Source organism: Phaenicophaeus curvirostris, chromosome 13 (genome assembly GCF_032191515.1).
Source record: "Phaenicophaeus curvirostris isolate KB17595 chromosome 13, BPBGC_Pcur_1.0, whole genome shotgun sequence".
Lineage (NCBI taxonomy): Eukaryota > Metazoa > Chordata > Aves > Cuculiformes > Cuculidae > Phaenicophaeus > Phaenicophaeus curvirostris.
The window spans coordinates 2,765,975-2,791,943 of NC_091404.1; the positions used below are offsets into that span (position 1 = coordinate 2,765,975).

Genomic DNA, 25,969 nt, shown 5'->3' on the forward strand with positions numbered 1-25,969 from the left:
TATGCTTTTATTCTGGCCCAGAATAACCAATAGTGTTTAGTATATTATTGAGTAGGACACCACAAGTCTGACCCTGCAGCCAGGGGTGATAACAAGTTTGGACAATGGGCTTGTATCAGGTGTGATCAAGATGATAACCTTACTGCAGCAAATGTGTTGCTGGCACATCTCATCTGTGTTGCTGGCTGGAAAGGCTGAGTTACAAAAGTTTCTCTGGCTGATTATTATTGCTTAATTTGGAGACTGCAATATTCTGAGCTAGTTTGACTTCTCAGTGCGTTGACCAGTGCTGTTCTGCTTTGAGGTTCAAGGGAAAAGATTGTAAGTCCTTTTTTGTGGGATGTCATGAAAACAGTGCTCGTGGTAGATTTGATAACAGTCTGGGTTGGTGCTGTCCCATCTTCTAAAAATACATACTGAACAACTAAAAAGTCAAGCCCATTTACTCTAAGGTCCCAAGCCCTGGATCATTTGGCTTTCCACATCACCCCACACTTTCCAAAGGCTGGGATGATGATTTTAGAGGCTGGGGAAAGCAAAGCAGAGGCATCAATGACTTTCAGACTGTTGTACACAAAGGTCTGAGCAGCATCCTGGACCAAACCTTGGTGCTTAGCATCATGATGGCTTTACCAGGCACATTTCTTGCCCCTTCTGTCTAATGTCGCAACCCCAAAGCTTGACTTTATTCCAACAAAATCAATCCTTCCATCAGCTCTGCAGGAAGCCGGAGCAGTTATTCCATCCATGAGACACTTATTCAGCGTGGGCTGGGAGCAGACACCTGCCCTGGGACCAAATGATGTGCTCTGAAGGTGGAATCAGCATGGTTGTGCTGCCATGAATGAGAATTAATATTTAAAAATAAGTACCAGGCATCCCAAAAGATCAGAGAATCATAGAATGGTTTGGGTTGGAAGGGGCTGTGAAGGTCACCCAGTCCAATCCTCCTGCAGTGAGCTGGGATATCTTCAACCAGATCAGGTTGCTCAGAGCTGTGACCCACCTGACCTTGAATGTTTCCAGGGATGGGGCACCTCGACCTCTCTGAGCAACCTGTTCAGACACCTGCGAGCAGAGTTCTGGCTCAGTTTGTCTGCAGCTCTGCTAGGGAGGCTGAAGGAGCAAATTCTCCACTTGGGTTCACGAAGCAGAGCTGCCCTCTTCCCACAGCGCTTCTGCCCACTTGCTGGCTGTCCTAGGCTGAGGAAACAACTGCCGTTTGGGCTGTCATGTTCTCCTCTCCTCTGCTGGCTGAGGTCACTCACTTGCCTCTTCATTTCTATTCTTGCCTTCCCTCCCCCCCCACCCCCTTCGCTCTCGGTACGGAATTTCAACCAGATGACTACAAAGCCTTTGGGGCCTATCGAGAACGTGCCTGCAACCCCTCTCTCGCTTGCAGGACCATCGCAGCAGGTTTATGCTCCTTCAGGGTCCTGTCAAGGACCGTTTAACCTCAAAAGCTTTTCACTTTACTCTTCTCTGTGTTTTTTTTCCCTTGCATTTCTTATTCAGCTGCTTGCTCTTTCATAATGAGGCTGGATTTTTTCTCTGTTGTACTTTGAGCCCTGCTTTTTAAGGCGATGCCAGAAAACTGCCTAATTTAGCCTGGGTGGTTCTAGTTTTACTTGCAAAATAATCGCTTTCCTTCATATCTATATTTCTCTTATGCAAGTACAGGAGGAAAAGTGAACAATATGTTGCATAGCAGAGGATGAAAAGGAATTCAAATAAGGGACAACAGGACAGACTCCGCCAGGGGAGGTTTAGGCTAGACGTTAGGAAAAAATTCTTTACAGAAAGGGTCATTGGGCACTGGAAGAGGCTGCCCAGGGAGGTGGTTGAGTCACCTTCCCTGGAGGTGTTTAAGGCACGGGTGGACGAGGTGCTGAGGGATATGGTTTAGTGTTTGATGGGAACGGTTGGACTCGATGATCCGGTGGGTCTCTTCCAACCTGGTTATTCTGTGATTCTGTGATTCTGTGAGACCAGAGAGGTATAAACCCAGCTAGGTTTAATTCCAGGATATTTAAGACCGCCGGCCCCTTGTAGGTACTAACAGGAGGTGCAGCTGAAGATCACTGCAAAGTCAGGTTCTTCTAAAAGTCATTTGGATCATTTCTGAGCAGAAAACTGGGCTGGAAACCTAGTTTACAATGAAGCGTCTGACGCTTCTTGCTCTCCAGCCAGATCATATGAAAACCTTTGGCAAAGCATTTTGGCACTCACCGAGTCTCATAGCAGGAAAAATGCACATTTGCAAGCGCAGAGGAAAACAGGAACCTTCTGATTCCCTCGGCCTCTTTTACAGGTATAGCTGGGGGGTCACAAACAAACCTGCACTCTAGTTGCCTGCATGTACAGGAATTGTTTTCTCCATGCATAGTGCCTGCTGTTTTCCTCATAGGAGACTGAGAGTTGGCTAGAGGAAACAGGGAGAGAGAGAAGTCATAGGGGTTTGGGAACACAGAACTTTTGAGGATAATCTGGATAATAAAGTGGTGCTTTTTGGGGAAGGGAAAAAGCACAGCATAGGAGAAGTAAAATTTGGAGCTACTAAGTGATGGTGAATGGTTTCCTGCAGGAACTTGCAGCACTCAGGAAGAAAGTTATCATGGAATCATGGAATGGTTTGGGTTAGAAGGGACCTCAAAGCCCATCCAGTTCCACCCCCTGCTATGGGCAGGGACACTTCCCACTTGATCAGGTTGCTCAAAGGCCCATCCAACCTGGCCTTGAACACCTCCAGGGATGGGGCAGCCACCCCTGCTCTGGGCAACCTGAAGTTATGAAAATCCGTAAGTCATTAGATAGGCAGATGCGAACTCTAGAGCTAGGTTTAAGGCAGAATAATGAGCTGGGCTTATGACACGTGAAGATATCTATGTTATATTTTAGCACACGTGAGCATGCTGAACAACCACATGGTGCAACGATCAACCTTGTGATGAGCTGCACACTGTCTTTGAACGCCCTGGTAACTTTCAGGAATCTGAGAGGGTGAGGAAAAAACAGCAGGAATTTTAAACACGGATTCGTGTCCTCATAGTGGTGATGCTACATGCTGCTCCTTTCTCCTTTGTGGATGGCTTTGCCTTGGGCTATCTTTACATGGCACGTTCAATGTCCATGTCCTCTCCAGAAATCAGGTTAGTGTTTGTAGGGAGGAATTTGCAGCACAGGATAATACTCCACCACAGCAAATAGATCAATTGTCAAACCTTAAGGTTCCCTTTAGAAAATAGAGGGATTCTCAAAGCAGAGTTTTCATTGCAGAGCCAAACATCAAGTCTCCAAAACAGACCAGGTGAGATTCAAACACTCCAAGCACAGCAAACCAAATGACATTGTGTCTGGTCTCCGGCACATTTCCACTGAAAAGAAATAAAAATGGAAAGCTTATGGATGTTTGGTACTGTGAAATCTTTCCAAAGAGACATGGCAGAATGCACCTAGCTTGGCCAAAAAAGGGGATTTATTTTGTTATAAAACTCTCCTTTATCTCTTTGGATACCAAGAGGCAGACTGAGTTTCCAGAATACGTTTCTTCTCCCCTCAGCAGCAGTGACCCTTCCTTCATATGTTTACCTAGGCTAAGTTGAGGAGCAAAGCTGGGATTGAGGAGATTTTGCCACATGCGGTGACTGTTGGGTTGTTGTGCAGAAATTAGGGGTAATGGTCCTCCGAAGGTTTGAGTGAAGGTGATTTATGGATGCTTTGTGGTCTGCACCTCTTACATTAGAGAAAACGCTAGGGTTGATCTGTGCAGCAGTGCTCCTTGTTGACCCTCATCACTGCCTAGGTTTCCCCAAGTGCTGTAATTTCAGATTGATTTTCCTGCTGAAAAGCTGCCTTTGACTTGCTTTATTTTCTGCTGCTAAAGGAGAAGTGCTGGATAAGTTGGTGTAAGCTTTGAAGCACTGGTTAGTAGGACTAAACCCAAGTCCTGTCTGCGTGTCTCACAGCTCATGCACTCGATGGGGTAGCTGGGTTTAACTTCTGCTCATAGGAGTTGTGTCTGGGCTCTGTTGCAGGGGTTATAGAATCACAGAATGTCTGGAGCTGGAAGGAACCCACAAGGACCATGGAATCCAACTCCTGTCCCTGCATAGGACAACCCCAGCACTGTGGGGCTGAGGATATTGCCCAAGTGCTTTGGGAATATTATCAGGCCACGTCTTGCTGCCCTGCTTTTTTTTCATAGAATCAAGAAATGGTTTGGGTTGGAAGGATCCCTCAAAGCCTATCTAGTTCCACCCCCTGCCATGGGCAGGGACACCTCCCACTGGATCAGGGGCTCCAAGCCCCATCCAACCTGGCCTTGAACACCTCCAGGGACGGGGCAGTCGCCACTGCTCTGGGCAACCTGGGCCAGGGCCTCCCCACCCTCACAGCACATTTCTTCCTAAGATCTCATCACAATCTCCCCTCTTTCAGCTTTTTACCTCTTAAAATCTCATTGTATGTGCAGGGACACAACAGCACGTTGCTTGCCTGCTGTTCCCTCCGCTGCTGTCACTGCATTAGCATTTACTTAGTGCCAATCGTAGAGGCGTCTAGGTGAGTTTTTCCAGGGAAGCGAGGATGCTGCTGAAGTAGCATTCACCTGTTGGACAAAGCAGCCGGGATGTGCTGCAGTGTCTGCTGCAGTCCATGCCTTGTAAATGAGATTTTATTCTCTCGCGGCAAATCGAGCATAAAAATAGCTCCTGGTCGAGGTATCACGCACAGTGCGAGCAGCGCTCCACAGCGACAGGATGTACTGCAGACAAATTGAGGGGTTGGTTTTGAAGTCAAGCAGCATTTTAGTAGCTAAATGCTGCCTGTGCTAATTGCAGCTGTTGTTAACGTGACAGCTTATACCACTCAGACAGCTCAGCATCTACCAGATCCTCAAAGGTTCACTTGGTCCCTTCCGTGTACAAGCTGGTTTGCAGGTGCAGAACCTGTGTTTTAAGGCTGTTCTTTGAATTAGGCAAACTAGGCAGAAATCTTCACCACCCTTTCCATGTTCTGTACCAAACTAATTGTGGAGACAAACCTTCCTCTGAACGAAGCAGTGGTTTCCTTGACCTCTAAAGTGTTTCTGCAGCGAGTTGCTGGAGCAGCTTAACATTCCTTCTTCCCTGTTGCATTCAAGACAGGGTTTAGCAGGCACAGTGGGGCTGGGCTGATGGTTGGACTGGATGAGCTGAGAGGTCATTTCCAACCTTAATGATTCCATGATTCTGTGATTGTGCATCACTAGGTTGGAAAAGACCCGTCAGATCACTGAGTCCAATCACATGTCACATCACACACTAGGGACTTTTCATTTTTAGGAAACAAGGAGGGCTGGACCTAACTCACAGTATTTTGGTGGATATAGTGTAGCACGTCCAGTTTATTGCAGCTACCAAACAACTTTGGTTACATGGTGGTGCTCCAGCCCATGGGACTTTGCATTTGAACTGCAGGAAACAGGGGGAGCAAGTACAGGGCAAGTTCTTTCAATCCATTCGTGTTCACGTTTCATGGATCCAGCATCTGAAGCCATCCCTGTAGAGTGCCCTGTTTTCTTTTTTTCCAGAAACAAGTGAAGGGTTATTTCTCTTCTTGGGTAAAGGGAGCTTCTGGGGCTGGGAATGGAGAGTTTTAGTGGGGAGAGAAAGAGCTGGAAGTAGGTTTTCAGAAGCTAGGGAGTTACAGGAGGGCAAGAGAAGGTATCAAAGAGGCTGTGAACTACAGGGAAACAGAGAACAGTGAGGCTGGAGCTGGATCATGGAAGGAGAAGCCGGGACAGTCTGTGCTTCCTCTTGAGGGCAGAGAGAGGCTTTGCCCGCATCTCTGGAGTGACACGTGCAGACTAATGTTGATTTACTTATGCAGAGGTCTGCACTGTGAACCCTAGTTGATTGCAAATAAGCAAATGATCTTTTTAATCCACTCAAGTCCAACAGAGCATGCATACAGTACAGTGCATCGGGCTGAAAACAAAGGCACAGCACCAGGTAAACAGCTGCCTGGAGGAGAAAGACCTGGGGTTGTTGGTTGACAGTGACTGAACATGAGCCAGCAGTGTGCTCAGGTGGCCAAGAAGGCCAATGGCATCTTGGCTTGGATCAGAAAAGGCCTGACCAGCAGGGCCAGGGAGGTTATTCTCCCTCTGTACTCGGCACTGGTGAGACCGCTCCTCGAATCCTGTGTTCAGTTCTGGGCCCCTCACCACAAGAAGGATGTTGAGGCTCTGGAGTGAGACCAGAGAAGAGCAACGAAGCTGGTGAGGGGGCTGGAGAACAGGCCTTATGAGGAAAGGCTGAGAGAGCTGGGGGTGTTTAGCCTGGAGAAGAGGAGGCTGAGGGGAGACCTCATTGCTCTCTACAACTACCTGAAAGGAGGTTGTGGAGAGGAGGGAGCTGTGCTCTTCTCCCAAGTGACAGGGGACAGGACGAGAGGGAATGGCCTCAAGCTCCACCAGGGGAGGTTTAGGCTGGACATTAGGAAAAAATTCTTCACAGAAAGGGTCATTGGGCACTGGCAGAGGCTGCCCAGGGAGGGGTTTGATTCACCTTCCCTGGAGGGGTTTAAGGGACGGGTGGACGAGGTGCTGAGGGACATAGTTTAGTGATTGATGGGAATGGTTGGACTCGATGATCCAGCGGGTCTCTTCCAACCTGGTTATTCTATTATTCTGTAACCACCAGCTTAGGGAAGAAGGGAGAGGGGTGCACCCTGTGGTGCAGGAAGCAGTTCTGCTGGGCAGGGCACCGTGGTGAGGTGGGTAAAGCAGAGAATCAGAGAATTGTTAAGGTTGGAAAAGCCCTCTAAGCTCATCCAGTCCAACTATCAGCCCAATACCACTATGCCCACTAAACTATGACCAAAAGTGCACACTCTGCATGCTCTTTGAACCCCTTCAGCATTGGAGACTCCACCACTGCCCTGGACAGCCTCTGCCAGGGCTTCACCACTCTGTATTTTCCCTCATATCCAACCTAAACCTCCCCTGGCACAACTTTTGGCCATTTCCTCTCCTCTTATCACTTGTTACAGCCCCGAGGCTCCATTCTGCACTATAGTTCTGTAGGGTTATTGGAGCCTCTGGCAGCCCTGTGCACTTGTTGAAGGGCTAGTGGCTCTGTAGTCCCACTATTTGGTACCAGGTTTGGTACCAGGCTGGGCTGTTCTCGCCCTTGTTTGTTATGAAGCTGCTGGTGAGCAGAACGGCAACAGCTCTCTGCAAGGATCTGCCTGTATCATCAATCTGCCACATTATTTGATTGTGAGCTAGAATCCAGGATGGCACATTATCTGCTAGTTTTGTCCTTGCGAATATCCAGTGGAAGGAGATTAATAATCCAGATGGTTGGTAAAGTGTTTGTTTTATCATGCTTTCTGATTATTATGAGACTATCAGCCCTCAGTGCCTATTCAAAGAAAATGTCCTCTATATACAGTGTATGCATTCAGCAGTCTAAATATATAATAATTACAGGTCAGCTAATGCTGGAACAGTGCCATTTGGTGATTTTATGCACCATTTGGGTATAGCTGCAAATTGATAAATCACATTTCCACAGGTTTTATATAAATCACACATAATATTAACCAGCGCAGTGAAATGATCGGCGCTCCCTGGCTCCCAGAACTGGGTCCTTAGGCAAAAGGGGCTTCTTTATTTGGCTGTTTTACTTTCATCTGCCTCTGCAAGTTATTATGTAAGGCAAGAGCTGGTCATGACTCCCTAATTAAGGTTGGATTTTGAAATAGGGCTGTAAGCCTCATGATAAGCCTGTTCTCCTCCACATGCAGGGTGGCCTTTTGGTGTGAAATAGCACTTAGGACTAGCATTATGCAACCTGATTTTTTTCTCCCTGAAGTTTTTTGGTTTTTTTTTCTTGGTTTCTTTTAATTAATTCTTAATACAAAGCGTTTGAAGTGGTTCTCAGGACAGGCTTTGTTGGATGGCATGCCGGACCATTTGAATGGTGTGGAGGAGACCCATGCGGTGCTGTATTGTTTCAGAGCTCATGTTTGGGATTTTTTTTTGCATTGCAGAGGTGTCTAAAAAGGCTGATTTGTTATTGTAGGATTGTGGATGATTGCTGAGCAGTTGTGAGTGCTGTTGGGTACAGTAGTTCAGGCTGCTATCCCAAATCTTGGTCTGTGCCAAGCTACAGCCCCTAATCTCTGAGAAGCAGAGGATGGGAGCCCAACGAGACTTCTTGAAATCCAAGTGAGCGGCAGAGCTGAGAGCCTGCCAGGGCACTGAAGTCCCATCTCTGATCCCTGAAAAGCCCTACAGAAGTTTCACAGCGGTGGCAGCCACCCAGCCTGAGCAGGGAAGCCCGGGGAGATGAGGTGCAACTGGGAGAAAACTAGAATTTTAGAATCAGAGAACGTCTTGAATTGGAAGGGACCCACAAGGACCATTGAGTCCAACTCCTGTCCCTGCACAGGACACCCCAACGTTCACACCGTGGGGCCGAGGAACTTGGCCAAACGCTGCTGGAACATTGTCAGGCTCAGTTGCTGTGCTTGCTTCCCTGGGAGCTGTTCCAGGGCTCCACCACCCTCTGGGGGAAGAAACTTTTCCTCACGTCCAACCCAACCCTCCCCTGGCATCTTCCTGCCATTCCCTCAGGTCCTCAAGTCTGGAAGTTTCTTCCATAAAACAAAGAGGTACCTGCCCTGAGAGGGAGGTAAATCTGTGTATTTATGTCCAGTGTAGGCTGGGAAAGAGAGAAACCTTTCTCCATTTATGGAATCTCAGCTGTTATTCACAGCAACAGACGTCAAGCAATTCAGGCAGGAGAACATGTGCACTGGTGAGAGCGCTCCTCAGATCCTGTGTTCAGTTCTGGGCCCCTCACCACAAGAAGGATGTTGAGGCTCTGGAGCGAGTCCAGAGAAGAGCAACGAGGCTGGTGAAGGGGCTGGAGAACAAGGCGAGCGGCTGAGAGAGCTGGGGGTGTTTAGCCTGGAGAAGAGGAGGCTGAGGGGAGACCTCATTGCTCTCTACAACTACCTGAAAGGAGGTTGTGGAGAGGAGGGTGCTGGGCTCTTCTCCCAAGTGACAGGGGACAGGACGAGAGGGAATGGCCTCAAGCTCTGCCAGGGAAGGTTCAGGCTTGACATTAGGGAAAAATTTTTCACAGAAAGGGTCATTGGGCACTGGCAGAGGCTGCCCAGGGAGGTGGTTGATTCACCTTCCCTGGAGGGGTTTGAGGGATGGGTGGATGAGGTGCTAAGGGACATGGTTTAATGATTGATGGGAATGGTTGTACTCGATGATCCGGTGCGTCTTTTCCAACCAGGTGATTCTGTGATTCTGTGATTTTGGGAGAGTTGAGCGTGCCTAAAACGTAGCAAAGGCCCCACTCCCAGGTTACTGTAGACCAGGCTAAAATAGGAACCTTTGCAGCATTGTCTAAGTCAACTAAATATGACATTTAATAAGTTACTGGGAAAAAACAGTGTCATCCCCCGTTTGCCTCTTCCACCTCACTGTCGCCTGCAGCCCACCATCACTGCGGTTCCAGCAAGCAGGTCAGTGAAGCAGAGAGGATCTGGCTTGGGGTGGTGGTGATGGGTCAGAGGACACAATTAACACTTTAAGTGCAGCCTTCCCTTGCCCCCGTGCAGCCCAGCTCCTGCTCTGCACAGGCACAATCGGATTTGAGAGCTGGAGTTGCAAACCCAGTCATGCTGCATCAAGATGAAGGTCTGTCTAGCCAAATTGTCACTCATGGGTGAGCACAGGAGTGCAGTGAGCACACAGCGATGCATTTAATCCATATTTCAAAGTATGCATGGGCTCTTCTATGCCCTGCACTTCAGTGTGAAATCTGTCAACCTCAAAAATATTAATGAACAATATTGTTGTCTGGTAGATTATCCCTGTTAATAGATGGGGAAAGCCTCCACCAGTCTAAGTGCCTGGCCCAAGGTCAACTGAAAACCTGCCAATGTACCTCATCTTGTGTGAGTCATGGTCCAGACTTCAGTTATCTCCTGGAAGAATGATCTGTGCTTGAATTATGGAGAACTGTAGAGGTTAAGACGGAAAGCAAGAGTGTTCAAATAGCACAGTGGGATTAATCCTTTCAGTAAGTGAGGCTGGAAAGTGCAGGGTGGAAGGCACCTTCGGCTTCCTCTGCTAGCAATACAGTAGTGACATTTGTTTTTGATTAAAGCAAAAGTTTTTTTCCTTTTGGGGATATGAATCCTAGAAGAAAGGAGCAAAAATTCCATTGAGGAAAAAAGCAAGACCCCTGAGAATCCCAGGAATGGAAGCAGGGAGTGCTTATAGAATCCTAGAATGTTCTGAGGTGGAAGGTTCCCACAAGGACCATCGAGTCCAGCTCCTGTCCCTGCACAGGACACCCCAACATTCACACCGTGAGGCTGAGGACCTTGGCCAAATGCTGCTGGAATATTATCAGGCTCTGCATCGTGACTGCTTCCCTGGGAGCTTTTCAGGGCTCCACCACCTTCTGGGGGAAGAACCTTTTCCTAATGTCCAACCTAACCCTCCCCTGGCATCTTCCTGCCATTCCCTCAGGTCCTGTCATTGGTGGCCAGAGAGAAGAGCTCAGCGCCTGCTCCTCCTCCTTCCCTGGTGAGGAAGCTGCAAAGCATGATGAGGCCTCTCCTCAGTCTCCTCTTCTCCAGGCTGAACAGACCCAGTGCCTTCAGCTGCTCCTGACACTCTTCCCCTCTAAACCCTTCCCCAACTCCGAGCCCTCCTCTGGACACTCTCCAGTAGCTTGCAGTGTGCAGAACGCAGACCAAATTCTGAGGATTTCAGGAATCATGAAATTTTGCAAGCTTGCTGTTTTTCCTCAGAGTTTCAAAGCCTTTAGGATTCATGCTTTCAAGCTTCCCCCCTTACAATTATGATTAGATCTTCCTTGCTTTATTTTTCAAGTGAAAATTGAAATTTTGCTCATGATTGCTTAACTCCAGGAGCCAGAGCTTTAAAAATATCCTCTGTTGCCAAACTGAATAATGTGACTCGGTAACAAGCTGTTCCAGTTTGGTTTGGGAGAGCTGCACAATACCTTTTCATAGTAGCAGGAAGGTAGGATGGGAAGTTATTTTAAACTTCAACCAACAGGGCTTAATACCTATGTTGGTCCTGCTAGATTTACTACATATATTTGGCTCAGAATGCCAATAAAGCTGTCACAAGGATATCTTCCTCAAAGGAGTCCCCTTGCAATTCCATGCTTTCCAGTTCTGGCCCATTTTCTCTTCTGAATCAGGGAGTGCAGGGAGAGGATGAGGGGGAAGAGTTTTCAGCTGGAGGAGGGGAGGTTGAGATGAGATCTTGGGGAGAAATGTTTTGCTATGTAGGTGGGGAGGACCTGGCCCAGGTTGCTCAGAGCAGTGGTGGCTGCCCCATCCCTGGAGGTGTCCAAGGCCAGGCTGGATGGGACTTAGAGCACCATGTTCCTCCATGGCAGAGTGGTTAGAATTGGATGGACTTTAAGGTCCCTTCCAGACCAAACCATTCTATGATGTCCCCAGCAGGTCCTGCCCCACTGCCAGCAAAGAGGACATTCATCATTTGAACAGGCACACACCTTATGCAGAGTCCCCAATAGCTCCCAGACACAGGACACAACTGTGACAAGGGTGAAAAGTTTGGTTTTTCAGTTCTTTGTGCTTTTTTTATGCCCAAATTTGCAACATCATTAAGATTCTGCTGGAGAAGCGATGGATTTTCTTCAAACATCTTGACTTCTTGGCATTCATAACTCACTGTAGGATGACAAAACAGGATAATGTGATACTGGTTAGGAAAGCAGAGAAGGAGTGTAAGTTTAGATTTTTTTTTTCTTTACTAATTTACAGGAACACAGCCCTTTACAATATATTTAAAACTTAATATAAGCTGAATATTGGGAAAGCAGTAGAAATTATGAACACTGAAAAGAAGACCTAAAGATCAGGTTAATGATGTAGTTTGTTTTCTGTATTCTGATCTGTGGACAGTTCCACTCCTTAAGGGTAGATCACAGAATCTTAGAATCACAGAATGGTTTTAGGTTGGAAGGGTCCTCAAAGCCCATCCAGTTCCAACTCCCTCTGCCATGGGCAGGGACACCTCTCACTGGATCAGGGGCTCCAAGCTCCATCCAACCTGGCCTTGAACCCCTCCAGGGATGGGGCAGCCACCACTGCTCTCGGCAGCCTGGGCCAGGGCCTCCCCACCCTCATAGTGAAGAAATTCCTCCTTATGTTTAATCTAAATCTGCCCCACTCCAGTTTGTAGCCATTCCCCCTCATCCTATCACCACAAGCCTTTGTAAAACGTCCCTCCCCAGCTTTCTTGTAGCCCCTTCAGGTACTGGAAGGTCACTATAAGGTATCCCCACAGCCTTCTCTTCTCTAGGCTCAACAACCGCAACTCTCTCAGCCTGTCCTCATATGGGAGGTGCTTCAGCCCTTTAATCATCTTTGTAGCCTCTTCTGGACCCGTTCCAACAGCTCCATCTCCTTCTGATGTTGAGGATTCCAGAACTGGACACAATACTGCAGATGAGGTCTCCCAAGAGAGGAGTAGAGGGGCAGAATCCCCTCCCTCTCCCTGCTGGCCACGCTTCAGGATACAGTTGGAAGCTGCATCATTGTTGAGTTTATGAGTTTAATCTATGGATTTTGCTTGATGATGGAAAGAAAATCCAGCATGTTGCAAATGCTTTTTGTAGGTTGTTCCAGTTTAGAATATTCAGTGCCCAGGGGCTCTTGGTGCCCTGTCCGAACCTGCCCTCAGCTCCCCCAGGGTTTAGGAGGCTGATTCAGGCAGTTTTATCTCAGTGTGGGTTAGGAATCACAATCTTAGGATGCTGAGATAGAACACTTGCCCGAGCAAGAAAGGCTTTTCATGTGAAATGATGAGGAAAGCTGCTGTGAAATGAAAATCAATGCTCATTCACGAATCCCAGCCTGGGAAGTTTACAGAAAACTCAGTGCCACAAATGAGCTGATGTTCACAACATTCAGATTTCTGAACCGATGTATGAGGGATGGTGGTTCCCAGTGACTGAACATGAAACAGCAGTGGCCCAGGTGGCCAAGAAAGCCAACAGCATTCTGGCTTGACGCAGATGTGAGGTGGTTAGCAGGAGCAGGGATGTGGCTCCTCAGTGCAGGAAAGACACAGAGGGGCTGGAGAGCATCCAGAGAAGGGAACGGAGCAAGGGAAGAGTCTGGAGCAGAAAGGGTGCAGCTGAGGGCCCTGGGGCTGTTTAGCTTGGAGAAGAAGAGGCTGAGGGGAGACCTCATCACTCTCTGCAGCTCCCACATGAGGTTGGAGCAAGGTGTGTGGTGGTCTCTTCTCCCAAGTAACAAGTGACAGGACAAGAAGAAATGGCCTCAAGTTGTGCTAGGGGAAGTTTAGATCGCATATTAGGCACAATTTCTTCACCATAAGAGTAGTAAAGCACTGGCAGAGGCTGCCCAGTGCCGTGGCGGAGTCTCCATCCCTGGAGGTGCTAAAAAATGTTTAGATGTTGCACTTCAGGACATGGTTTAGCAGGCACGATGGGGTTGGGCTGATGGTTGGACTGGATGAGCTTAGAGGTCATGGAGGTCTTTTCCAACCTTAACGATTCTTTGATACTGACCTTAAATCAGTCACCTGTAAAGGGCTTGTCCCTAGTCCTAGAGGTTTCCTCCTGTCTGGACAGACCCCAGCTGATGGTGTGTGGGAACTGAGACTTTACACTAGAAACTGCAGCTTTCTTTAGGTTGGTCTGTTGTCCATATGAACATCTTGGTTCAGAGCACTTGACAGCAAACAACAGTCCATTTATCCTTTTGCATGACCATTTGGTATTTGGGATCACAGCTGTCAACACTTGTAATTGCGTTGCTTACGAGAAGAACTTGGAGAACCATTTAGGGCTGGTTGCACTAGTACAAAACTGGCCTGTCTGGGCTCTAAGGTGTTGTGAGCACCACGGTGCGTTGCTGGCAAGAGCATCACTGTTACTGTAAGGAGGGAGTCAGTTCAGTTTTTCTCAGAGTCATGCAACCCAAGACCCAACCTGCTTTCAGTCGTTGGCTTCTTGAGGCTTTTATGAGTGAGTATTTTGCTCTCCTCTGTTCTCCTCACAGCTATGGGTCAACCAAGAAGATGGAGTAGAGGAGGGAACCAGCGATGTGCAGAATGGCCATTTGGATCCAAGCGCCGACTGCCTCTGTCTCGGCAGGACCGTTCAGAACCGAGACCAGATGCGAGCCAATGTCATCAATGAAATCATGAGCACGGAGCGCCACTACATCAAGCATCTCAAGGACATTTGTGAGGTACGTGGGGATTGTGACACTGGGGTTCTGCAGCAGGACCTGGGCAAGGGCTATTGAGAGATGAGGACTGTTTTTTTCCACAGATGGTGGTGAAAAAAGATGCAGTGTCTCTGTGTGCTGTGTCTAATAGAGGAGCAGCGTCTGTCAATAAGTATTGATACTTCTTAGAATTTTCTGCTGGATCTGATAATTACCTTTGGTTTGTATTAACTAAAAGTACAATTTTCTGACCTTCTTTCCATACTTCTTTGACTAAAAAATTATGAGGGTGAGATACTTCAGGCAGTCCTCTTAATTAAAAGCCAATGCCATCTAGTTTTGAACTTGTGATTGAGGAAATGAGATTGTAATTAAACCAATCAGTTACCCATTTCATCTGTGTCTTTCACATTGGGTTTACAATTTCTCCTGTCTCAGGAGGGCCCCCATTTGCCTTTTCTTAGAGTCATAGAATAGAATCATGGAATCACTAAGGCTGGAAAAGACCTCTAAGTTCATCCAGTCTAGAAGTTTGTTAGCACTGAAATCAAACTCTATGGCTGTCAGCTCATCCCTCTGAGTGTTGAGGATTTAGCGAGCCTTTGCCCAGTCTTTACAGAGCAAATATGCTGAAGCTGCTGGTGAATTCTACTTAGAAAAAAGTTTCCCTTTGTGGTTGCTACTTTTCCATTGATGAGGCAAAGCAGCCACCCTAAAGCATCTTTGTGGCTTTTCAAATATGGAATAGTCTTGGGATTTCAATTTGGGAACAAATGAGCTTAATTTCACTGTGCTAGTTCAGTCAGAGAAGGATAGGACCTACAGGAGCTTTCCCACATGTTCTTTTCCTGCATTTGCACTGTTTAAAAACTACATCAGTGTGAACTTGCGTTTCCAACCGTGTCACCGCGCTAGTGCCAAATCAGGTTCTCAGGAGGTACAGTGAGTTACAGCTTCACTGAAATCTGTGGGGTGACCCTGATTTACAGCTCCTAATGGTTCCAGGTATAAAAAAGTTCTCTAAGGCCTTGCTTTGTATGATGCAAAATGGTACTGAGAGGATAAATCTTACCTCCAGCAGAGCACCAGGAACTGATTCAACTGCCTCTTTTAAAGAAAGAGGAGGACTGAAATGGGCATTCGGCCTTATGAGGAGCGGCTGAGAGAGCTGGGGGTGTTTAGCCTGGAGAAGAGGAGGCTGAGGGGAGACCTCATTGCTCTCTCCAACTACCTGAAAGGAGGTTGTGGAGAGGAGGGAGCTGGGCTCTTCTCCCATGTGACAGGGGACAGGACAAGAGGGAATGGCCTCAAGCTCCGCTAGGGGAGGTTCAGGCTGGACATTAGGGAAAATTTTTCACGGAAAGGGTCATTGGGCACTGGCAGAGGCTACCCAGAGAAGTGGTCGATTCACCTTCACTGGAGGTGTTTAAGGGAAGGGTGGACGAGTTGCTGAGGGACATGGTTTAGTGATTGATAGGAATGGTTGGACTCAGTGATCCGGTGGGTCTCTTCCAACCTGGTTATTCTATGATTCTATGATTCTTGGAGAGAGCCTCATTGTTCTCAGTTTAATCACAGCAATCCATTTGCCTCAAGAAGGCTCGGGGACAGCTATGTCATCCCAGGCATTTTGGCAGAACATGACATGACTGTTCTCTGTGCATAAGAGGAAAGAGGCTGGAGATAGAGAGACACGGGCCAGTTTGGGCTCCTCTCAGCACTATGGGATTTGCACAGAGGTGTGATTTGTGCCGAAGAATGAGTAGACACCAGACAACCGCTGATGAGATGCAGAAATGCTGTTGACGGTAGCAAATTCCCCTCTTCCCTTTGCTCTTGATTTTAAGGTGTCAGGACAAACAGTAGCGATATGACGTATTGGAGGGGATGAAAGTGGATTTCTGGCTGGGTGGTGAAGGCTGAGCCTGATGTCGTACCGAGCTTAGTAGCATGTAGTTCTACTCTTGTCGCTGAGCTACCATGAGTGACAAATACTGATACCAGTGAGGCACCTCAAGATGTGTAGTTGTTATCAGAGGGCTATGGCCTCTTCTAGGTGATTAGGAGCCCTCCAATTGCTCTTTGCTGCTTCAGGATGTATTCCCACTGCCTGCTGCTATATTATTATACACCGTGTTATTATTCATAATACCCATGGCGCTGGACCTGCCAAGTCAGGAGCTCACCAGCTCGCCAGCACCAGAATGAAAATCACCTACCTAAGCCAAGACCTGCATGAAACAGCTGGCTTGGAGGGGAATTCCTCATCGCAGCAAAGCCCTGCTGCCCTGATGACTCTTTCTGCTCTGCCCTCACTTCGAGTAGAAAGGACTAACTGCTGCTTGGTGAAATGGTTTGTGAAGATTTTCATTAGCAGTAAAATGTGGAGGTTTTCCTGGGCTGGACTGTAGACAGCGAGATTGAGTGTACCCTCAACGAGTTTGCCGATGACACCAATGTGGTGAGAGGTGTGACTGACATGTCAGAAGGCCAGGGTGTCATCCAGAGGGACCTGGAAAAGTGGGAGAAGTCGTCCCATTTGAACCTCATGAGGTTCAACAAAGCCAACTGCAAGGTCCTGCACCTGGGTCGGGGCAATCCTCCGTTTCAATACAGGCTGGCGGATGATGTGATTGAGAGCAGCGCTGCGGAGAAGGACTTAGGGTCCTGGTAAATGGAGAGCTGGATGTGAGCCAACAGTGTGCGCTCACAGCCCAGAAACCAACCGTGTCCTGGGCTGCATCCCAAGCAGTGGGACCAGCAGGGAGGGAGGAGATTCTGCCCCTCTGCTCCGCTCTGGTGAGACCAAACCTGGAGCCCTGTGTCCAGTTCTGGAGAAGGAGAAGTGACAGAGCTTGCATGGGAACAGTGAGGCAACTGGGAGATGAAAGGAAACCTTCATATGATGACTAATTTGAGGGTGGGAGGTTAGAAAGGGCAGCCAACTGCCAGGGCTGCATTTTGCTTTTTCCAAGTAATTTCACTTTGAATTTATCTTTTAATAAAGGTGACTGGATTCCACCTAAGCTTTGCTTAGGTGCCAGGACAGCTCTGAATGCCGCATGGAAAACATCCTCATTGTCTTAGTGTTTCAAACTGAGGCTGTTGTGCAGAACTGATGGGAGAGGTTTTCACGTGGTCTGCGTGGTGTTAGCCTGACTCGTTCTCGGAGATGGATGAAAACCCACTTTTTTTGTGTTCCCATAGAGTGAAGCAGCATAAAACCTTCTTGGCAGCAATGTGGCCCTACTTCAGAGGACCACAGCTGAGGAGCTCCTGGCCCTTTTATGTGACCAGTTTTTTGTCTGTGGGTGCTCTGCTGGAGGGCAGCACTGCAAAAAGCTCTTTGGAGACGTGGGAATATCTGCACTGCATAGATGTATTCCCCGAAGCACTACTTGTAGTTGTCTTTCTCAGCTTGCTTTGCACATCTCAATTTTCTCTTTTGGAAGTGGCTGCTTCTTGTCCTTTTGAGGAACAAAATTGTATCTCTGTAGGACTTTATTTCATATTTAAGTGGATCCCAGCACCATCAAGGTGTGCTTGCAGCTCAGAAAAACAATAGTATCCTGGGCTGCATCCCAAGCACTGGGACCAGCAGGGAGGGAGGGGATTCTGCCCCTCTGCTCCACTCTGGTGAGACCCCATCAGGAGCCCTGCATCCAGTTCTGGAGTCCTTAGCACAGGAAGGACATGGAGCTGTTGGAGCTAGTGCAGAGGAGGCCATGGGGATGATCTGAGGGCTGGAGCACCTCCTGTATGAAAACAGGCTGGGAGAGTTGGGGTTGTTCAACCTGGAGAAGAGAAGTCTGTGGGGAGACCTTAGAGAAGCTTCCAGTGCTGAAACAAGCTCCAGGAAAGCAGGGGAGGGTCTCCTGATCAGGGAGGGCAGGGATAGTACAAGAGAGAAGGGTTTTCAGCTGCAAGAGGGGAGATTAAGATGAGATCTTAGGGAGAAATGTTTTGCTGTGAGGGTGGGGAGGCCCTGGCCCAGGTTTCCCAGAGCAGTGGTGGCTGCCCCATCCCTGGAGGGGTTCAAGGCCAGGTTGGATGGGGCTTGGAGCATCCTGGTCAACTGGGAGGTGTCCCTGCCCATGGCAGGGGGGTTGGAACTGGATGGGCTTTAAGGTCCCTTCCAACCCAAACCTTTGTGTGAATGATTCTAGGATTGCAGTGCCTGGTATTCAGGACTTGCTGTAGACTGATATTGGAATAAGTGCTTTGGAGTCCTGACTGCCTGGAAGTAGACATGGCTCTAGTTTGCCTTTTCAATTCAGTCTCAGCTTTGTTCATGTGCTTATTCTTGGTACATGCGTATCTACTACCCACACTACTCACCTGGATGCTGTGAGCACTGCTTATTGTGTTTTGATAGCTCGAACGGTGTCCATCCAAACTGAGGGATGGGCAGCAGGACAGTGTCTGCATCAAACTGGCTCAGAATTGGAAAGAAACTGGAATATGATCCATCACAAGTGCCTTTGAGGTTAAAATCTGCAGTGGCTGTCATCTCCTCGTTCTCTCCTTCACTGTGCTCACAGCTGGACAAGAAGAAGGATGAATGGATTGGCCACCTCTCCTGACTGTGTGTAAACCCACTCCGGGGTGGAGAAAACTTAGCACTTAAGCTCCTGCAAGTACTTTCCAACCTTGGCTAATACTTCAGGGACTACATGGAAAAGTACTTTAAAGAGAGACAGTGTGGGAGCTATTTTTAGGTATTCATTGAGCAAAACACACTCCAACATCTGCTCATCAGTCAGCTATCCCTTCTCTGAGCAAACTGACGGGATGAGCAGAAGGAATATGACATTGTTTTATGTAACAGAAGTAAATTTACTGGAAAAACTATGCAGCAGACTTCGAGCTGGCTCTTGCTGCGTGTTATATATGAATCTTCAGTCTCTCTTTTCCTGGCTTGTGCTGGGAACCAACTACCCAAGCTGGAGAGAGAATAAAGCTTGGGAACTTTACATGTTCTTCAATTTTCCCTGTGGCTTTATGTAATCATGGAATTATAGAATTGCTTGGTTGGAAAAGACCTTTGAGATCATTGAGTCCAACCATACCTGTTCACCACTAAACCAGGTCCCTGAGCACCTTGTCTACCTGTTTTTTAAATCCTTCCAGGGATGGTGACTCCGTCACCTGCCTGGGCAGCTGTTCCAGTGCCTGAGAACTCTTCCACTGATGAAATTTCTCCTGATGTCTAATCTAAACTCCTCCTGATGCAACTTGAGTTCATTTCCTCTCATCTTATCACTTGTTACTTGAGAGAAGAGACCAGCACCCACCTCACTACAGCCTCCCTTTGGGGAGCTGGAGACAGTGAGAAGGTCTCCCCTCAGCCTCTTTTTGCCCAGACCAAACAACTCCAGTTCCCTCAGCCTCCTCTCATAAGACTTGTTCTTCAGCCCTTTTCACAGCTTTGTTGCCTTTAATAGGTGCTTGTACAGAAATCTGCCAGTTCATCTTCTCTGAGACACGTGGCTCAGGCAAAGTGATGAACCAGCACCAGCAGGACAGGGAATATTCAAGACCGTAGGGCAATCCCAGAACAGAAAGATGTTCACATAAATCATCCGGTGAGTGATTTCACAGAGGAGGATGTGGGAGGGGCAGCCCGCAGCGTGCAGCAAGTCAAAGGTCCTAACACGGATGGCTTGTGGCAGTCATTCCGCTGCGCACACCAAAGCCGGTGTCACAAAGAGCCTGACCTCGTGGGCAGGCACACATCTTCTGTCTCTTTTTTTTTTGTTGAAAGCTGTTCTGAGCCAAGCAGGTAAACATGAAAAGCAGCATGGAAAGATATTCTGCATTATTCCTTGCTGCTTTGAATTCTTCTTTGCCCTGCAACTGTCCTGCATCATGGGAACCAGCCTGCTCCCATTCCTCCTGGCCCTGAAAAATGAGAGAGGGAAACCCAGAGAAATGACTCATCAAAGAGCTCCTGGAAGGAGACCTAGATTTAGTAAATGCTGAAGGTATTCCATAACCCAAGCTTCCCAGCTTGAAAAGCCAACAAATTCAAGGGAACAGCATCCTTCTAGCTAAGCTGGACATCGCACAGGTTGGTTCTTTGCCAGGTTGGCCAAAGTTGTATTTATCATTCATCTGTTTGACGTTCTCCCTCCCAGGAACCACATGGTGAGGCTGAAGGACAGTTTATTATAGCGTTCTAATAGTCCGCATTGTGGCCCAGCAGCTGTGTGTCACCAGCTGGCAGTTCCTCTGTGTGACTAAGCATCTAGCGTTCCCAAATATAGCCGTTCAACTGGAGCTGTTAGCACTTTTTTTTCCCTTCCCTATCCAATAAAGGCACATAAAGTCATCTCATGATGACCCTCGTGTAGTTTCTTTTCGGTCAAGATGCTGCAGTCCAGCCCAGGCCAGCAGAGCAGCTGATACTTGGCCGTGCAAAGTTTCTAGTCTGAGTCATCCCGATGGGCAAAGCGGAGCGGGGATGGAGTGATTTGCTCCATGTCACACAGGTTGGTGGCAGAGCCCAGGCATCCAGAAGCTCTGTGTGTCATCCTGTTCTCTGGACCATGTGCCCTTCATGGAAGTGTGTTTGAAGAAGATTTCATTGAAACCAAAATAGCAAGTTGGGTCAGCAAACCAAGGAGACCTTGGTGTGTTACGCCTTTTACCAGAATATTGATTCACTCAGCCTTTTTAGGTCAGGAAGTTTTCAGAGCAGTGGTTACCAACTGATTTGTGTTCACAGGATGCCCAGCAGTCATAAAAAGATCCTCCTGGACCATGACACAGGAGATCTGAGTTGTTCCCCAATCTACTGCAGAGTTGCGCTGCAGTTTTGGAGAGTTTACTTAATCTCTACATCCTTGTTCCTGTTCTCTCTTTCTCTGTCTGCTTTTCATGTCTGTAGACTTAGTAAGGGAGCCTGATGTTTGTACAGAGAGGGGTACAAAGCCTTCTCCTCTGGTCCCACTTAAAGTAAGAAAAGTGATTAAATGTAATAGTTGAGAAAAGAGGAGAAAAATTCTCCTCATTTTACGCCATTTGGAGTAGTGCATTTGTGCTAATGGAACGGATGGTATAGGAAACACAACTAAAATTGTACTGCTTTCCTCTAGATGGCATTGATCAGCAGCTCAGACTGCTCCTGCTGTGGCTTCCTTGCTGGGGCAAGTCAAAACACCTCCCCATCCCATGGCATCACCTTTGGGGTTCCCCGCAATGACTCTCAGAACAACAACCATCCTGCTTTTGTCTCAGGCAATGTAATAGTGAATAATTGGAGGGGAGGGATTACCTGTACTGTCTCCCAAGATGGATTAATGGCTTGAGAGTAGCTCTGAAGAGAAGGACGTGAGGCTGCTAGTGGATAAGAAGCTCAACATGAGCTGTTGATGGATACTTGCAGCCCAGAAAGCCAGGTGTGTCCTGGGCTGCATCCCAAGCAGTGGGGCCAGCAGGGAGGGAGGGGATTCTGCCCCTCTGCTCCACTCTGGTGAGACCAAACCTGGAACCCTGTGTCCAGTTCTGGAGTCCTCAGTGCAGGAAGGACTTGGATGTTGGAGTGAGCCCAGAGGAGGCCACGGAGATGACTGGGGCGGAGGCATACAGGAAAGCTGGGGAGGGGCTCTTGATCAGGGAGTGCAGGGATAGGATGAGGGTGAATGGTTTCCGGCTGAAAGTGGGGAGATTGAGGCGAGATCTTAGGAAGAAATGTTTTGCTGTGAGTGTGGTGCAGCCCTGGCTCAGGTTGCCTACAGAAGTGGTCACTGCTCCATCCCTGGAGATGCTCAAGGCCAGGTGAGATGGGGCTTTGAGCAACCTGATCCAGTGGGAGGTGCCCCTAACCATGACAGGGGGGTTGGAACTGGATGGGCTTTGATGTCCCTCCTAACTATTCTATGATTCCGTGAGGCTTTCATGTTATAACAAGTGGGTTTTGTTTTAACTTGCTCCTTCCTCAAGAAAAGCTTCAGTATAAGCATTCAGGTTATTTTATGGACTGTTCTTACTTCTTACAGGGTTACTTAAAGCAGTGCCGGAAGAGAAGGGATATGTTCAGTGATGAACAACTAAAGATCATCTTTGGTAACATTGAAGATATCTACAGATTTCAGATGGGTTTTGTCCGGGACTTGGAGAAACAGTACAACAATGAGGACCCCCATCTCAGTGAAATTGGACCGTGTTTCCTTGAACACGTAAGTTCCTTTGGCGTTTTTTGGGGACTTTTGAGGTGCTTGTTTGGGAGGGGAATAGCAGAGAACATCAGGAGGCAGGAACCATTCAGAATAACTTCTGTGCATCAGGACAGTTCTGGTTGCTTACCACAGAATGCTCCATGGCCTTCCTTTTGGTCCCTGAGGTACAAGTGCAGGGAGAATTCAAAGCGAAGCATATAAGTGGATAACTCCCCCGGTACATTTGAATCCTCACACCTTTTCACATCCACCCTTGCTCACATTATGTAGGTACAGTGCCCCCCACCTTGTTTTGCTGTTAAGAATATTATTTAAACCCACTCCCAGGCCATTCTGTTCAGGTTGTGGATGATCAGAAGGTTGGAAGGAGTAAGAGAATTCAGAGAAGTAAAAAGATACCTTAGGTGTGCATTACACCAAAGAAAAACAGAGGAAAACAAACACCTGGGCTGTTTGCGATGGCACCAAGATGTGTTTGCATGGATGAAAAACCCACGCAGCTTTAGTTGCCTTCCCCTGCAGAGCTGTGGGGCAGGGTGGGGAGGTGCCAGCTTGTGCTTCTGGCTGCCCAGGTGGGAGCAGGGCAGAGGCTACTCGCTCACGCTGAGTGCACACCGAACAGGACATTTGAGCTGACGATATAGTCCTGGAGGCTTTTGCCCATCCCTTTGTTCTGTCACATAAGCCATGCACGACAGGAGCTGATAAATTGGCCAGTGCTGTAAATATGTCAGGAAACGTCAAGAAAATTATAGTCCTGCGCTTCTAGGCTTTCCTTTAGGGACAATGAAGCGTTGATCAGAGCTTGTGTATGAGGTGCTCCGGCCCTGGATGCAGATTCCTTGTTACTTACAGCCAGGGCTGAGCTGGCAGCAGTTCACTGAATTAGAGAAATTCCTCATAGTTGTTCATGAAACTTCAGCAAGACGTCCTTAAAAAGGGGTGCAGCATCTGTGAAGCATCGTTAGTCTTCTTATTGGAAGGTAGGTTCCTTCGTGAGAAGGTGATGGCATCGGTATTGCTTATTTTTATCAGAGCCTGCAATCCCTGCTGCTTGCTTCCAAAGCAACATCGTATTCCACCCCTGTACTAGGACAATGAAAGAAATCTTGGTGACAATCAGTCGCTAAAACTTCATGTCTCGAGGCTATGCTGTCACTTTGGTTGTAGAGGCAATAGTAAGAAAGGCTGTTCTTTAGAAGGCTATCTGGTGGTCATCTGTCACCAGACAGGGGCTGATAGCTGGCTAATAAATTCCTAATGAATGGTCCCTGGTTGGCTATTTGGGGAAACAGAGGGATGAGGACACTGAAATCCTGTTACAGGGATCTAGAAAGCATTTGCTCCTCATGTGCTTGAGGAAAAGAGAGGTGTTCAGTGCTTGGCAGTTCAAGCTCTGGGTCAGCTATGGGGATTCAGAAGAAACCAGGCTCCCTTGTTTCCAGAAAGGCGGGTTATTTGGGAGTGGGAAATAAGAATTGCTAGTTGTGTGTCTTTTTAAAGACGGAATCGATCCTTTCTACGGTTTGTAAGGCATTGGCCGCAACCTGCTGTAGCAACTCAAGCTGTTGACCAGCAACACCAGGGCTCATTTTCAGACTGTCTCAACTACAGTCTTAATAGTATCAGACAGTTGGTTTGTGTCTGTCTTTCCTCCAGTGCAGTTTTTCTTTGATGTTTCATCTCCCTTGAGCGTGTGGACCAGATGAATGGAGCCTGAGTTAAGGGTGTTAAACTGCCATGGTCCCATCTGGGGTCAGAAAAGGCAGAAACTCAGTTATACAGTCCTCAGCACAGGAAGGACATGGAGCTATTGGAGCAGGTCCAGAGGAGGCCACGGAGATGATTTGAGAGCTGGAGCACCTCCTGTACGAGGACAAGTTGAGAGAGTTGGGATTGTTCAGCCTGGAGAAGAGAAGGCTGCAGAGAGACCTAAGAACAGACTTCTAGCCCTGAAAGGGGCTGCAGGAAAGCTGGGGAGGGGCAGGTAGAGGACAAGGGGAAAAGGTTTTCAGCTGAAAAAGGGAGATTGAGATGAGATCTTAGGAAGAAATGTTTTTCCTGTGAGGGTGGGGAGGCCCTGGCCCGTATTGCCCAGAGAAATGGTGGTTTCTCCAATCCTGGTGGTGTTCAAGGCCAGGCTGGATGGGGCTTGGAGCCCCTGATCCAGTGGGAGGTGTCTCTGCCCGTGGCAGGGGGTGGGACTGGATGGGCTTTGAGGTCCCTTCTAACCGAAACCATTCCATGATTCTATGACAAAGGATATTCCAACAAAATTAGCACTGAAAGACTTGTTTGATCAGTGCAGAGGGTGGGTAGACACATGAAGGGTTTTTTTTCTCTTGTTTTTCTGGTTTTTGGTGTTTTCTGGTTCTCTGGTCTTGGGGGAATCCAGACAGTGGCTGATGCCTTGGGTTCCTCTTGGCAGAGGGAATTTCAGATACATCTGCGTCCTAAACTCTTGCCAGGTGCTTTGTGATTTTTCAGGGAAAGAGCTCAAGGAATAACAAGATTTTCTTCTTGTACTACCCAAGTCCAGAGCTCTGCCTGGTTCTACCTTTACCTTTTCCTAGGGAAACCCCAGTGCACAAAGCTGAGAATGCCTGCAGCAGTGGGCAGGGGTTTGCTTTAACACAGCCTGTACCTACAGAGTTGTGTCAGTATGCAGGTCCCTCTCTGCCTCCCTTTTCCTCCAGAGCTACCATGCAGCACCTCCTCCACACAGGAAAAATACTCCAGAATCAGTCTTTCCTCCTCCTTCTTGGAGTGTTCTTTCTTCTTTACTTGTAAAGTGTTGGTGTTGGTGGTGCTTGACTGCTTGCAGCACTTGTCTGACGTGTCCTCCCTTCTGTGTGCATCCCTTTTCTCCTGCCTCTCACAGCAAGACGGCTTCTGGATCTATTCTGAGTACTGTAACAATCATTTGGATGCATGCATGGAGCTCTCCAAGCTGATGAAAGATAGCAGGTACCAGCATTTCTTCGAAGCGTGCCGTCTATTGCAACAGATGATCGACATTGCCATAGACGGTTTCCTTCTGACGCCAGTGCAGAAGATCTGCAAATACCCCCTGCAGCTGGCGGAGCTGCTCAAATACACTGCACAGGACCACAGGTACACCTGTCTCTGCTTACATGGAAGGGTTTTTTCTCACTGCTCCTTCAGGTGTCTTCTCCACACACACAAGGGTTGGGGGATTTTTGTCTGTCTAGCTCTCCTCTTGGTGACATCTTGTATAAATTGAAGTAGGGCAAATGTTCAGCAGATGTTTAGAAAGCTTCTCAAAGCACTGATGGAGCCAAGCTCGTCACTGTTATCATCAGACATGGGAACTAATTACCATTGGATGTACTTTCTGATGCTACAGTTACATTAGAGAAATCATCTAATTAGTATTCCCTGGTCAGAAAGGCTCCTTCCTTTAGCCTGCAGAAGACCTCAGCACATAGCAAGTAGAGGGCCAGGATACACAACTCAAAACTGAATGTGCTCAGATTTGGGGATAATTCAGA

The 25,969-nt window shown here is 47.9% G+C and overlaps 1 protein-coding gene across 10 annotated transcripts in view; it reads left to right on the forward strand.

Annotated features, from left to right (window-relative positions):
- The window catches only part of ARHGEF9 (Cdc42 guanine nucleotide exchange factor 9), a 219,510-nt gene that overhangs the window by 145,948 nt on the left and 47,593 nt on the right, over positions 1-25,969 (forward strand). For all 10 annotated transcript variants that reach the window (XM_069867770.1, XM_069867771.1, XM_069867772.1 and 7 more), the window contains 3 exons: positions 14,107-14,298; positions 22,278-22,457; positions 25,339-25,571. In XM_069867770.1, coding sequence (XP_069723871.1) covers positions 14,107-14,298; positions 22,278-22,457; positions 25,339-25,571 — 605 coding nt within the window. The remainder of the gene's footprint in view (positions 1-14,106; positions 14,299-22,277; positions 22,458-25,338; positions 25,572-25,969) is intronic.